This window comes from Mustela nivalis (genome assembly GCF_964662115.1).
Source record: "Mustela nivalis genome assembly, chromosome: 5".
Lineage (NCBI taxonomy): Eukaryota > Metazoa > Chordata > Mammalia > Carnivora > Mustelidae > Mustela > Mustela nivalis.
Window position 1 is genome coordinate 57,574,497 of NC_139024.1, and position 14,653 is coordinate 57,589,149.

Sequence of the window (14,653 nt, forward strand, 5' to 3'; positions counted from 1 at the left end):
CTATTTAAATATCGCAAGTCCTAAAATACACCATGACCTTCCTACGGAGATGTCAGTAAACAAGCAACATCAGGGTAGAGCCCCTGATTAAGGCACAGACACCAGGGTGCATACAGCCTGTCCATCAGCTACAGGTTATTTACTTCATGGGTAGCAAACTGGTCTTTGACTTCTTCCACATCATCAGAAATGTCATCCTGCTCCTGGAAAGTGTCCTCAGCGGAAAGCAGCCAGGTCAGCACTTCCTCCAGCGCTATCTGATAGCTGTCCAGATCCATGTCAACCTCAGTGACTGTGCTAGGGGTTTCGGCTCCGGGACTCTCATGCTCCTCCTCCAGTGCTGAGCTCTAGAAAAACAAACCCAACAGAACACCCACAGGCATCATGAAAACAAGAAGGTGTTCAACAAAGACGCGCTGTATGGAGAACATTAAGGTTCCACCATGACTTAGGCATTCATCCAATTCTCAGGAGCAGGGCACGCAATGCCATAAACGGAGCAGGAGGCATTTATGAAGTGTGCCGGGAAGGCAAAGAGGACAAAAGTAGAATGCACTCATGGATTCTGTACTCATGGAAATTTTAATATAGCCAGAGAGAGATAAATAACCCACATGAATCACTTCTGAACAAAAATAAAATGGCTATTAGCAAAGTTATAAATTCCATGGATCCAACAAGGGATGCTATTTGAGTACACTAAGGGCTAAAATAGGAAAGTTTTGTAGCGGATCTGGAACATGTTGGGCCTTGAAGGATGGATATAATTTAAAGAAAAATAGATAGAGACCGGAACACTGCTTTGACCCGCAGTTTTACTTAGTTGCACTTTGTACTGCATTTTAGACACTGAAACAAAGCGACACATCCAGACTGGTATACCAATGGTATTTTTTGAGTCGGGTGCGTGCGTGCGTGCGTGCGTGTGTGTGTGTATGTGTGTGTGTGTGTGTGTGTGTGTGTGTATGTTGTGTGTATGGGGTTGGGTTTCAGGAAAGACTTCTCTGAAAAAGTCCCAGTGAACCAGAAAAGACAGGAAGCTTCCATGCACATAGGAGGTGCAGAAGCATTTCACAGACAAGAATGCACATGAACAAAGTCTCGGAGAAGGAAAAGACAATGTCCGCCATGACTACAGAGCAGCAGCCAGAGAGGAACTGACTGCAGAGGTAGTCTGGCTCTTGAAAACAAAAAGAGACGATGAGGCCTTTAATTAGCATGAAGGCTGGAACAGAAAGGAAACACACACCAAAAACATTCTGATGGAAGAACCAAACAGACCCAGTAAACCACATGCAGGAGTTAAAAAAGTGAATCAGGGAGCACGCAGATGAAACACTGGATAATTAAGACATAGATGGTGCCAGGGACAGAGAAGGGGAAATGTGATGAGCTCTGGACCTAAAATCCTCAAACTGTGGAGACAAAATAACCCTGGATATCATTTAATACCAAACCTCTAGACTACAATGAGGATACCTGAGCATAAGGACAGTTAGCAACCAGCCAACAGTCACTTAGATGGGCCCTACGATCCCTGAGGGCTGAGGTGGAAGGCATTATTTAAACTGCCAATGTTCAGAAGGTATTAATTGAAACATGAGAGGAGACTTTCAACTGAAAGTGTGATTTACAGAGAAATGCAAGAATTATTTGCTGACTACCTAAGCCCTAGAGCATATGTTTGTAGGAAGAGCCAGAGAGGAAGGCTGGCTATCAGTATTCACTGGAAAGGAGCGGGTGGCAAACTCTGTCAAAGAGTAGATAGATGATTAAAACTTAGCCACATTTCATTTCTTCGGTTAACTTAATTCAGCCTCTATGGCACTAATGAAAGCAGGAAAATGTTAATACACTTGCTCTTAATCAAACGGCAAATGGCTTCTCTAATTCCTATCATGGAATCTTGAGAACTAAACAAAAATGATGATTTTATCTACACACCATGAAAGGCAAATGAAATTTCCTTCCTTTTTTAAGAATGGCTCTAACTGCATGAAGTAAAATATACCATCTTTTTAGTGAAAGGAACCCCGATCTAATAAAGAAATGATTTTAAAACCAAAAGGCAACCTCAGAAGATTATCTGAGCCAATTAGCAGGGTGCATCATTAATGACAGATAGCTATGTTACTCAAAACAAATGCTTCTCAGCATTCTTTTCAGTCAGTTATAAAACATTAGGGCTTTTCTTCAGTATCACTCGATTTTCAAAACTATGAAAGAGCCCTGGGTTCAAAAGCTGGCCCATCTCTTGCCCTCTTTCCTTCAGTAAGTTATTTTCTTTTTCTGTAAGTCATGCTATTTTTTGAAATGGGGAACATAAAAGAATTGGTACCTACCACCCATAGAAAATCAGAAATCAGTAAGTAACCTCTCCGAGCCCCAGAGAATGAAAAACAAGTGTTAATGCCAATTCAAGACCATTGTCATTAGATGAGAATTAACATTCCTTATGAAGAAACTTTTTGAGTGAGGATAAATGCAGTGCCAAAACTAATTTAGAAGGAAAAGTTATAGTGATGATAGATAGCTACTGCCTATTGAATGTCTATCAATATCACTGTAGGTACTTTGACTCACCTTTATAAGTGGGTGGTTTTATGCAGATTTTTCAGCTAAAACTGTGGTTGAAAAGGTAAGTAAGCAACTCAAAACAAATTGTAACAGGAATGAACTTTGAGCTTCCAAGCCCATGCTTTCTAACTCTCTAAAATGTATTTATTTATCATTTTGAAAGCCATATACATCCCTTAGTTGCTGAGTTGGCTAACACGCTGGACCAAATGACTTTTGAAAACGTTGTGTCCCACTGTTAAGATTCTCTCATTTTATGAATTAAGACAACTGGTTAGGACGTCTGAGTGGCTCAGTGGGTTAAGCCTCTGCCTTCAGCTCAGGTCATGATCCCGGGGTCCTGGGATGAAGCCCCACATGGGGCTCTCTGCTCAGCGGGGAGCCTGCTTCCCCTCCTCTCTCTGTCTGCCTCTCTGCCTACCTGTGATTTCTGTCTGTCAGATAAATAAATAAAATCTTTAAAAAAAAGAAAAAGAGAACTGGTAAGACTACAACAGAATAAGAAAATACAGATCGATTCAAGACATGATCAGTCAGGAAGAAAATTTCATGACTTTGTATCTTCCCCCAAATATACATTTATATCCTGGTGAATAAAACCACTGGAAGCCCTTAAGTAAAAAACTCAGTAGCCTACTGGCAATTACTCCTCCTAAATGAAGGGGAAATAAAACTTACATTTTGATAGCCCTTGTGGGAATATAATGATTAAAACCTTTTTCTCAGTGGCAAAAAAAAAAAAAAAAAAAAAAAAGAAGAAGAAGAAGAAAGAAAGAAAGAAAAAAGATTAGTACTTGGAACACACTAGGCTGATGTGGGAAAACCATCTTCTGCACATGACAACAAAGATAAAATGAACAGACAATGGGAAAAGGTAAGTTCTTAAGCCTATCGTGCAGCAGAATGTTCACAGCCCTGGAATCTAATTCCAGCCTTATTGTCTAAAATAACGTATGTTCCTTCTCAGTAAAATCAGTTGAGCCACCGTTTTCCATTTCACACTGCTGACATATGATAGCATGCTAACTGATAAACGGAACTTCTTATGCCTATGTAAGCTGAGAGCCCAAGATGTTCTCAGTCAAGAAAAGACTCCCCTGAAAGTGTTTTAATCTAGTACCTAAGAGAAAACAAATATGGCAAGTCAAACTTTTTAATAAAAATTGACCTGTACCTGTATACTAATCTCTCCTTCTTCACATTCTTTCTTATATTTCCTTGGGAGTGTCTCCACTTCACGGATGGCATCTAGAGTGACTTGCTGAGGAAGCACCTCAAACAAAGATGTTAAATACATAATTATGGATTTCTTGTCAGGAAGCTGAACAGCAACATCTAAAAGTGGAAGAAAATAAGGAGCAGCTTAAATTAGATGTCAAAAATATGTGAATTGCTCAATATTAGCTATAAAATAACTACCTTTAGTACCCATAAACAATATTAGTATATAATCTTTGCAATACCAGAACTCAGTAAATTTCTAGTTCATATAATAATAGATGAGACAAAGGCAAAGAAGATTATTTATTTTGTTCAGTAAACTATTTCTTAAAAATCTCCCTAAAAGCTTCCCCAAAATGTTCAGATAAGCTACCACTTAAGATGACACTGACTTTACTTATAATATGAAAAGTTTAGAATTCAACTCTGCAATATCTGTAACTAAAGTTTTTACATTATATGCAAGATCACATAAAAATGCACTTTAATTAAATAAGACAAATATTGAACTGTTTCTCTAATAATTGTATTTTCTTAAACTTTAAATCTTATGGTAGTATAAGTAACTATGCTCCAATGATGTAATTAAATTTCTCACCAAAGCATCCTACAAATTAAGTACAATAGTACTAATAACTAGTCTGCAATGAAATGGCTTGCACCATACTTCAAAAGAAAAAAAAAAAAATCCACAATTCTTATTACTCTTTCTAAAAAGGAAAAAAAAAATTTCAAGTACTCAAAATTGTAGAGCAAAATTAAGACTGAAATTAAACACTGAGCAATACCTTCTGGATCTAACAGCTTTTCTATTCCCAAATAAGTTTGAGCTTTGCTGAAGGCATGTTCAAGTCTCTCAATTGGGGACATTTTGACAACTCTATCCCAGCTGAAGAGATCAGGTCTGAAAATTACAATGCAAATAAAATGAATGAAAATGAAATATATGGACAAAAGTAGTCACTGTTATACTTTAATACATTTCAGTTTTAGATTATTTTACCTGTGAGTTTAAATGAAAAAATTTTTATCTTTTATATCCCAAAGGCTTGTGAAATATATATTTTAAAGTAATTTACAACATGAAAACAATGGATAAAACATTCTAAGTTTCTTGTGTTAGTTAAATATGCCTATTAAAATTTTTGAAGTAAAAAAAAAAAAATAAAATAAAATAAAATTTTTGAAGTAACCACAAAAAGATTAGAAATGGTACATAATATTTCCCAAATAGTAAAGGAAAAAAAGGGAAGAAGAACCCATCCATATAAGACAACAAAGAAAAAATACACAGAAAAGTTAAAAGAAATAAGAAGCTTAAAACAAGAGGTAAAAATGAACCTAAATAAGTTATCACAATCAATGTTAATGGACTAAATTCTCCAACTGAAAGACCAAGATTGGCAGAATAGAAAATCCAGCTTTGATGTGCTCATGGGATACTCCTGCAACAAACCCTGAGAGAATTTTTCATCAATCATCCCCCTCTATACTACTAGTGTCTAGTATTTCCTTTCTGCCTCAATTTTCTCTTTTTAACCCAGCAAATTGGCCATTATTGTTGCTCTGACCTATCCCAAAACTGGTCATTTTCTGTATACTCTATCTGTTCTTGCATCTTAGACCCACTTAATTTCTGGGCTTTGCCTGCCCTACTGCCATACCCAGTTCCTCCTCTGACCTCATCCCTAAATACTCCTCCTACTCCTGCCACTGCACCCACTGACTTCCCAAATGCCGGTCCCTCATTCCCTCTTGCCTGATATATTTTACTTCAGCATGTTTACTATTTCTAAATACTATAGGGCCTACATTAACATTTTTTAAATTGTCTTCCTCCTTCTATTTGAATGGAAATTCCAAAAGGATCAGGATTTTTGCTTGTTTTGTTCTCTGCTATACGGCCTACACATAGCACAAAGAAGGCACTCCACACATGCTTGCTAACTCAATTAAGTAATAGTTGGGGAAAACCTTTGGCTAAAATTAAAGTTGTTTGATAACATCTAAATCAGCTAGGAAGAGAGGCCAGTCATTTTAAACTGATAAAGAAGAAGTGAAAGACACTTGGGTATGGGAGTTCTTTAACTAGATAAAAAGTATATGAAAAAAGCTACAGCAGACAGCAGTCTTGTGGTAAAATACTGAAACTACTCCCTTCATTATGTAGAACAAAACATTCTGCTTACTATCACTAATTCAAACCAATACTGTATTGAAGGACAAGGCAAAAATGAGGGGGGAAGAGAAGAAAAGAGAGAAGAAACTTATGATTCATGGATAGTCAAAAAAAAAAAAAAATCCACCCTACAGAAACACCCAATTACAGATATGTTTTTGTAAAATTTATAAAATTTTAACAAGTTTCCAGATCTAAGATGTAGAAAAGTCAACTGCTTTTTTTACATATCCGCAAAAAACATACAGGAAACAGAAACTTGAAACACTAAGTAATTTATAATAGCAACAAAATATATAATAAATTTTGCCTTTTACATTTAAATCCTTGATACATCTGGAATTACTTTTGGGTGTGGGAGGTAAGGATCCCATTTATTTATTCACATATGGGTAACCAGTTGTCCCATGCTATCTATTCATCTGCTTATCTCCAACATCAGCTCAGGTGCACAGCAGGATGGAGCTATTTCTGAGTTCCTTATCCTGTTAGACTGAACTCCATGAAACTGCCATTCTTATATGTCAAAACAGTCAAATATTTTCAATTTTACATTATTCAGACCATTATTATATTCATGTATTTATAGCACTACATATATAGTCTTAATAAATATAGCATCATAACTAATTTTATTTCTGTCTCAGAGGCACTTCAACCTGGTTCTTCCTCAGGAGGGTACTGGCTCTCCTTGGGCCTTTAGTCTTTCCTACAATTACATGTTTTATGAAAAAAATCAATTGTCTTTATTTGAGATTGCATTGAATTTATAATTTTTTAAAATATTTTATTTATTTATTTAACAGAGAGAGAGATCACAAGTAGGCAGAGAGGCAGGTAGAGACAGAGGGGGAAGCAGGCTCCCCTCTGAGCAGAGAGCCCAATGCAGGGCTCGATCCCAGGACCCTGAGATCATGACCTGAGATGAAGGCAGAGGCTTTAACCCACTGAGCCACCCAGGTGCCCCTGAATTTATCAATTTATAGAGTTTTCCTTTTGGTATAAGAACAGAAACACAATCCACTGTATATATTACTGGTTAGTGCTGAATGAGTGGAATTGAACTATATGAATTATTTTACATTTTTTAAAACTTATAAATACGTAGAAGAAACCAAGGACACTGCACTGTGGCATTTGAATCCTATGGAAATGAAGACTCAATGGGTATTTTCTGCCATAATGTTTCTTTTCTTAATGTTTAAGCATGTGCAGAGAGGACAGTGGTGGTAGTGGGGAAGGGACTTTAGGGAGGAATAGTAAGGGAGAGAGACAGAGAAGAGATACAAATCTGTAAGGCCCACATCTAAGTAAGGACGTATCTCACTTGTGTCGGTGGAGCACGGCATTAAAGGCAAGTCCATCTGTCCAGCTGGTGGTGAAGTTGAGGACATTGACCTGGCTGTATGGCCTAGTAGACTGGCGTACCCAGCTCAGTAAGATCTTCTCACTGTTTGTCTGTTGCAAGTCTGACATGACATCTTTCATGACGTCCTTTACCTGTTCAAAAAAACCATGCTGCCTATAACTTAAAATAGTTGCCAGTCTCAAGTCTAATAATAATAATAATCAATAACCTAAGTCTAATTATGAGAAAATACCAGCCAAACCAACATGGAGGGGTATTCTACAAAGTAACTGTCCAGTACTTTTCAAAAAGCTCAACATCATGAAATACAAAGAAGGACTCAAAAACTATTCCAGATTGAAGAGGACTAAAGAGATGTGACAGATAAATGTAATGCATGATTTTTTTTCTTTTTCTTTTATAAAGGATATTACCAGGGCAATTGAAAAAAATCTCCCTAAGATGTATAAATTATGTAATTGTATTGTTTTTATACTATCTTCCTGATTTTAATAATTACATATTATTTTAGTATATAATACAATTATATGTTTAACAGTATTAGTACTATATTATATATTGTATATGTAGATTATGATATTAACATTATATTCTAGTTATATAAGAGAATTCCTTGCTTTGAAGAAAAAGGCTTTTACAGAATACATACTGAAGTATTTAAGCAAGGAGAAACACAGAAAACATAAAAGTATAGATAATAACTGTCAGCATTTGGGGAATCTGAATAAAAGGTATCCAGGAATTCCTTAAGCTATTTTTACAATTTAAAAAAAAAAAAAACAGAAATTATGTCAACTTTTTTAATTTAATATTTTCAAAAAAAGATAAATTTTTTTTTCTATGCCAGGAGAATATAGCTGTTTGTCAGACTCTTTCATTCTAAATTACTATGAGTTAAACTGTGTCCCCCACAAATTCTTTGAGTCCTAACCCCACTACTGGCAAATGTGAATTTGGAAACAGGATCTCTCATGAAGGTAAAATGAGATCACTGGGGTGGACCCTAACCCATTACTACTAGAAGAGGCGATCAGGACAAAGACACACACAAAGAGGGAATACCATGAGGACATAGGAAGAAGGCAGTAACCCACAAGACAAGGAGAGAGGCCTCAAAAGAAACCAACATTGCTGACACATCGAGCTCAGATTTCTAGCCTCCAGAACCGTGAGAAAATTAATTTCTCTTGTTGAAGCCACACAGACTGTGGTACTCTGGGATGCAGCCCTAAGAAACTAACACACAAATGATACATGTCCCATTTCTATTAAGAAATAATTGAAAATTTCCCCACCTGCCAGTGCAAAATGATACTCCAAAGTAATCCCAAAGTCAGTTTGTGATTTCCATCAACAATGTCAGTTCCTCCTATATTCACTAAATCCACCTATTAAGAAAAAAAACAAAAACAAACAAAACCCTCTTAAGACAATTTAGCCACAGAAGCCCGGACTTTTGTTTTAGTACCTTTGGACAGCAGTATAAGTGAATGATAAGAGAAATTTCATTTTAGAGTAGCAGATATGCCTAAATCTCAAAAATGTATTATTTATACAATAGATCAATAAAGAAGTCTGAAAAAGCATGACTCTTCCCTCCCTTACAGAAAAGGTTCAATACTTAATGTAAGAAAAATGTTTCCAAAACTCAGCTGATGACAATGCACAGAGCAGGTGGCTGGTTTGACGATAAATAATCTGGATGGCACCAACGAACCCCAAAAGTCACACCGTGAACTTACATTGTTCTGATGTAAAACCTGCAGCACTCTGTTGACATTATTTAAAGCATGGACCCTTGTGGAGCCACGTTCCTTCGGCTAGAAAACAAAACGTGACATCAAATGAGACCAACTCTTCACATTGCCAACAAACAGGGACACTGAGGTGTACAGAGATTCTCAGCCTGCAGAGAGCCCCTCTCTGCCAGGAGCTCTGGCTGGCTTCTCAGGCCACCACGGAGGCTCCTCGTGACAGAATGCAAATGACCTCACCAACATCCTAAGATAGTAGATCCCTCACTTGCCTGAATCCTAGCATTCAAAAAATAGCAAACCTGTTTAGTCCTACCCCCAAAGATTATCACTTAGTGATTCTGGGGTGTAGCAGGCATTTGGAATTTCTACAAGATTTCCTTGGTGATTCTACCATGCAGGCCAGTTTAAGAACAAAGGCTTTCAGGAGCCAGTTTCTTTTATCTAAGTTGGGATGGACTCAGGAAGACTGAGAAGTCATGTCACCTTCATACTGCACCGGGGGGCACAGAGCAGGAAGGATTCAGAGGCACTGTCTCAGGTTCCCAGGTGACAAGAGCCCAGGGGGAAGGCAGGAATAGCCATGTGGGGCAACGTGATCTGGAGGCTTCTTTCTGCCTCACTGGCCCAGGAATCTTATCTGAGAGAGGGATCAGCCTCTCCAACAGGTATCTCACCCACTGCCTGGAAGGCAAAAGGCCGAGTATAACACCTCACAGCTTTGGCAAGAAAGGAATTCATCTTCAGGAGTACATTTCTCTGTACCTTCTATACTAATTCTTCCTCTAGTGTTAAAGTTTGTACCCATAAAAATGTATCCTCTTCAATAGCGGAGTTCTTTCTGTGTGAGTGTAACACATAAAGTAATAGATTTGGGTTTGATGAAGAAACAAAAGTAATACTGAAAAACTGAATAAAAATAAATGCCATAGCTTTTAACAACTCCTTAAGATATTTATTAAATAACATTTAAATGTGTTTTCAATAACTAGCATCTTCTAAAAAACAAAAAGTGTGTTCTCTACTATTCAAAACAGTATGCCCTCTTCCCCTAGCCATTCTTCTTTTGTAATTCTCTCCTGGGCTCCCTGGGAGCAATGAATATAATAAATAATCTTATCTTTGATAAAAATAGAGCCCTCAATAAAGCCTAATAATGTTCTATCAAAAATTCACTGAAATACTTTTTTTTTAAATGTTCCTATTTGGGCCTGAACATTGTAAGTACCCCCGAGGGTCTTCAAGTCACTAATGATGAGAGACACTCTGTTAGTCTGGTTCTCAAAGAAGACTCCTCTCACCAGTGATGTTCCTGTGAGGCCTTCCAGAAGATCCAGGAGCTTCCTTCCATCTTTGAGGTCTGTGAACATATCATTGATGGGTGGTTTTCCACTCTATAAAAGAAAAAGTTAATTATGAATTTCTTCAGCAGCAGAAATTCCATACCTATGTGGCAAAGAAATTTTTTTTCCAATTAAAAGTCTGGATGGGCAGCAGATCATTCAGCTTGGCCTTGTATGGAAAGAAACATAATTACAGGGAACTCTGAAATCCATAACAAATGCTTTAAGCTGAACAATAGAATTTGCATTATTTCTTATATAAATTGCATTATTTCTCACAAAGGGAGTAAATAAAGCCAAGGCTACCATCCATATGCCTTGACTATGGTCTATATCCCTGAGAAGGAATGAAAGAGAGATGCCCTGAGCAATATAAATGAGCACACAGCGCCTGGGTGCAGAGGACATGACACGTGTGTGGATCCTATCATTCCATCACCACACTTCACGCTCACGGTCTGACGGAGTCTTGCGGCATTTCCACCACAGCAACGCATCAGTTTGTCCATAATTTCATCTCTCCAGTGCTGCACCTATACTTCTCACTATAATTTCTAAACAACAATGACACTTTGGGCTCTGTGTCTAAGTAAGGCACCAGTCCAGTATTTCGAAAGGCAAAGCTTACAGAATTCCTAAACTTGCAATCCTAACTGATAAATAGCACCAGCTTCCAGCAACCAACACACCCTGTGTCTGATGCCAGAAAACACCACCCATCGACAGGCAGATCCCCTATGATCTGACGGCTGTATGCAGTAGGGAGATGACTACACAGAACATCAGGAAGCCTCCGTTTCAATTCCAGTTGGACCATTAACAAACTGGTAAACCTAAACCCACCTTTTAACCTTCCTCTTCATCACAGGCTAAAATCTAACAAATAATATTATGTGAAAATGTCTAGACAACTATAAAACACAATGTACTAAGTGTGACATCACTATGTTGTATAAAATTATCCCCCTTTAATCTGAAATCTCCACAGAGATAACAGTCTGAGTTCTGTCAAAAATAGAGATATTTTGTAACTGATAACTATTTCATCTTTTTCACTTTTCACTTTAAAAAAAACATAAACAAGGGCACCTGGGTGGTTCAGATTGTGGAGCGTCTGACTCGTGGCGCAGGTCACGATCTCAGGGACGTGAGATCCTGAGATGGAGCCTAGCATCAGGCTCTGTGTTCAGGGAAGTCTGCTTGGGAGAAAATTCTCTCCCTCTCCCTCTGGCCACCCTCTCCCCCAACAGTCTTACACGCATGTGTGCAAACTCCCTCAAATAAATAGATACATCTTAAAAATAAATAAATAAATAAAGTCATATAAAGCACAATTTTACTCTGAGCTTGAAATGGAAGAGGTGGAAGGGAGCCCTTCTGAGGGTTCCTAAAACTCAGCATTTTCCAATCCTCCTCTCCTGATTTTTTACATTTTCAGTTAAGTATAAAATATTGTCAACTAATGAACTATTGACTAGCAGGGCTTTTGAAGAGTTCACGTACTCCAAATGAGGGGAAGTATGGTGAAGTTTTCACTATAGAATCAGTTAAAAAAAAAAAGAAGAAGAAGAAGAAGAAAGAAAAGGAAAAAAGAAAGAAAGAAAAGAATTATGACTTCTTTGCGTCTGAAACAAAACTGTTTTTCTAGTCCCAGGTGCCATCCTAGTGAGCAGTGACAGTGTCAGGGACACGTGGATTGTCTCCATCAATCACAATAACAAACTGATTTCCATGTGCGAGATGTGGCCCCAGGGTCCAGAAGTGATACTCCAGGAGGCAGAGCAAGGGGGAGCTCCTTGCACGTTAAAGACTCCCTACCTGTCACCTGTAAAAACAAAAGAGAAGCCCTCATCTTCTGCTATGCTCGCCTTCCTCCTCTCTTATGTCAACCAAAGTACACTTCGGAGCACCAGCCACCCAATCAACAGATTCCTTTTCCAGGAGAGATGAATAACTCTGCTCTGGGCATGAAGAGGTAGGGATATAGGTAAAGGTCATGGGAGAAATAAAGAGGGGTGTGTAGAGGTGCCTGGGTGGCTCAGTGTGTTAGGCATCTGCCTTTAGCTCAGGTCATGATCCGGGGATCAAGCCTAGCACCGGGCTCCCTGCTCAGCAGGAGAATCTTGCTTCTTCCCTTCCTCTGCCACATACCCCTGCTGGTTCTTTCTTTCTCTCTCTCTCTCACTCACACTCGCTCATTCATCTCTCTCTCTCAAATAAATAAAATATTTTTTAAATAATAAATTAAATAGGGGCGTCTGGGTGGCTCAGATAGTTAAGCATCTACCTTCAGCTCAGGTCATGATCCCAGAGTCCTGGGATCAAGCCCCATATCGGGCTCCCTGCTCAGAGGGAAGCTTGCTTCTCCCTCTCCCACTTCCCCTGCTTGTGTTCCCTCTCTTTCTGGCTGTCTGTCTGTCTGTCTGTCTGTCTCTCTCTCTCTCTCTCTGTGTCAAATAAATAAATAAATAAAATCTTTTAAAAAATTAAGTAAGTAAATAAATAAGGCATACCTAGACATAAAAAAGATCTCAAAAATTGATAAGAACTACAGCTAATAATGTCTTCTCAAATCCACTATCCATTTCAAAAAATAAATAAATAAAATAACACAAACCATCATAATATAGAATAAGGTAAATATAAATATTAGTCCATATGACAATCATGAATGTGCATCCACGATCTCACTAACAGACAAGTCCTTTCACCAGTCATATAATTCTGGGCAAGTGACTTGGTCCTTCCACATCTATTTGTTCATCTGTTAAAAACTAAGAAGACGGACGTTCACTGAATGGTTGATACTATCATTCATATTAGGAGCATAATTTCAGTGTTTATATGGTCATAAAAGTGCCATAAAATTTCAACCGTATCTGGAAGAACAAATAAAACAAATAAGCATTTCTTCATCCCAGGCAAAATGTAAAAGCAGGTTCTGAACCTGAGTCCGTGTTAGTGTCAATTCATGGACAAAGATCTTCTCAGTCCCAAATTCACGAATACGATGACCAGTAGGGATACATCCCACTCCAAAGCCATGAACATGATGAGACTAGAGCATGCCACACTGTGCTGTAGGTCTGCACCACGAGACAAGCCGTGACTCAGCAGCAAACTCACCAGACTCTTCCCTAAGCTCCACTGCTAATCAATGGCAAAGTAGGAGGCATTAAGGAGCAGCATTAACTTTTCTAGAAGAGACACTCTTTCCCTCTCTCGCTTGTCTAGTTCATTGGTTTACGGAGCAACAAACCTTAAGAAAAGCTCCCTGCAGAGCATTCTGTTCAAACAAACATGACCCAGACACCCTTCTGTCTTTCTAGAAGTCAATCATTCATACAGTATAACCAGTGCTCTAATTTTCTTTAAAAATATAAAACAAACAAAACCCCACAGTAACAGCAATACAATTTCTTTATTCTATCTCCCAATTTCAGATGAATACTGATGGCGATCAGGAAAATACACGTTTTGTGCTACGTCCCTTTCTCTAACACCTTCCCACTCCAAGCCAATGATGGTGTTATCAGTATATATTCCCACTGAGAATCTCTGGAAGGATTACACCTGCAGGATGGCGAAAGAGAGGGAAATACAGCCTGTGAATCTCCTCACTGGACAGAGTAAAGAATAGTACCTGGGCTTGTCCAAATCCAAAGCTGTGGTTCAAAGCTTACACAGAAAACACACACCCACACCACCACACACATGGCCAGTCACTACAAAAGTACGTATTCTGACAAATACAACTTCAGAATGCCCCATATACAGATGGAAAGAACCAGACTATGCCAAAGAGCAAGTCCCACTTACCACCCAAGAGATTAACACCTGTACCTATGGGGATTCAGTGCTTTCTGTCCTATAAGCAGAGGTCAGAAAATTTCTGTTGCAAAGATCCAGACAGAACCTAGATTAGGTGTTGCTGGCCAGGTGGTCTCCACCAAAACCACTCGATCCTACTGTAATATGAAAGCAGCCCAGATAATACAGAAACAAATGAGACAATCATAATGATGACTATGTTCCAATAAAACTTTATTTGTGGATTCTGAAATTTGAATCTCATATAACATCCATGTGTCGTGAAATATTCTTTTCTTTATTTTTTGCAACCCCCTAAAAATGTCAAAACCATTCCTAGCTTGTGGGCCACATGAAAACAGGCAGCAGAAGCATGAAATGTCCTTAGAGTAATAGCAAG

General features: G+C 38.3%; 1 protein-coding gene across 4 annotated transcripts in view; it reads right to left on the reverse strand.

Moving 5' to 3' along the window:
- Window positions 1-14,653, reverse strand: part of UTRN (utrophin) — a 507,070-nt gene that overhangs the window by 375,823 nt on the left and 116,594 nt on the right. For all 4 annotated transcript variants that reach the window (XM_082730779.1, XM_082730780.1, XM_082730777.1 and 1 more), the window contains 7 exons: window positions 10,402-10,494; window positions 9,089-9,166; window positions 8,642-8,734; window positions 7,305-7,477; window positions 4,587-4,702; window positions 3,752-3,912; window positions 144-347 (listed from right to left, as the gene is read on the reverse strand). In XM_082730779.1, the coding sequence (XP_082586905.1) occupies window positions 144-347; window positions 3,752-3,912; window positions 4,587-4,702; window positions 7,305-7,477; window positions 8,642-8,734; window positions 9,089-9,166; window positions 10,402-10,494 (918 nt within the window). The remainder of the gene's footprint in view (window positions 1-143; window positions 348-3,751; window positions 3,913-4,586; window positions 4,703-7,304; window positions 7,478-8,641; window positions 8,735-9,088; window positions 9,167-10,401; window positions 10,495-14,653) is intronic.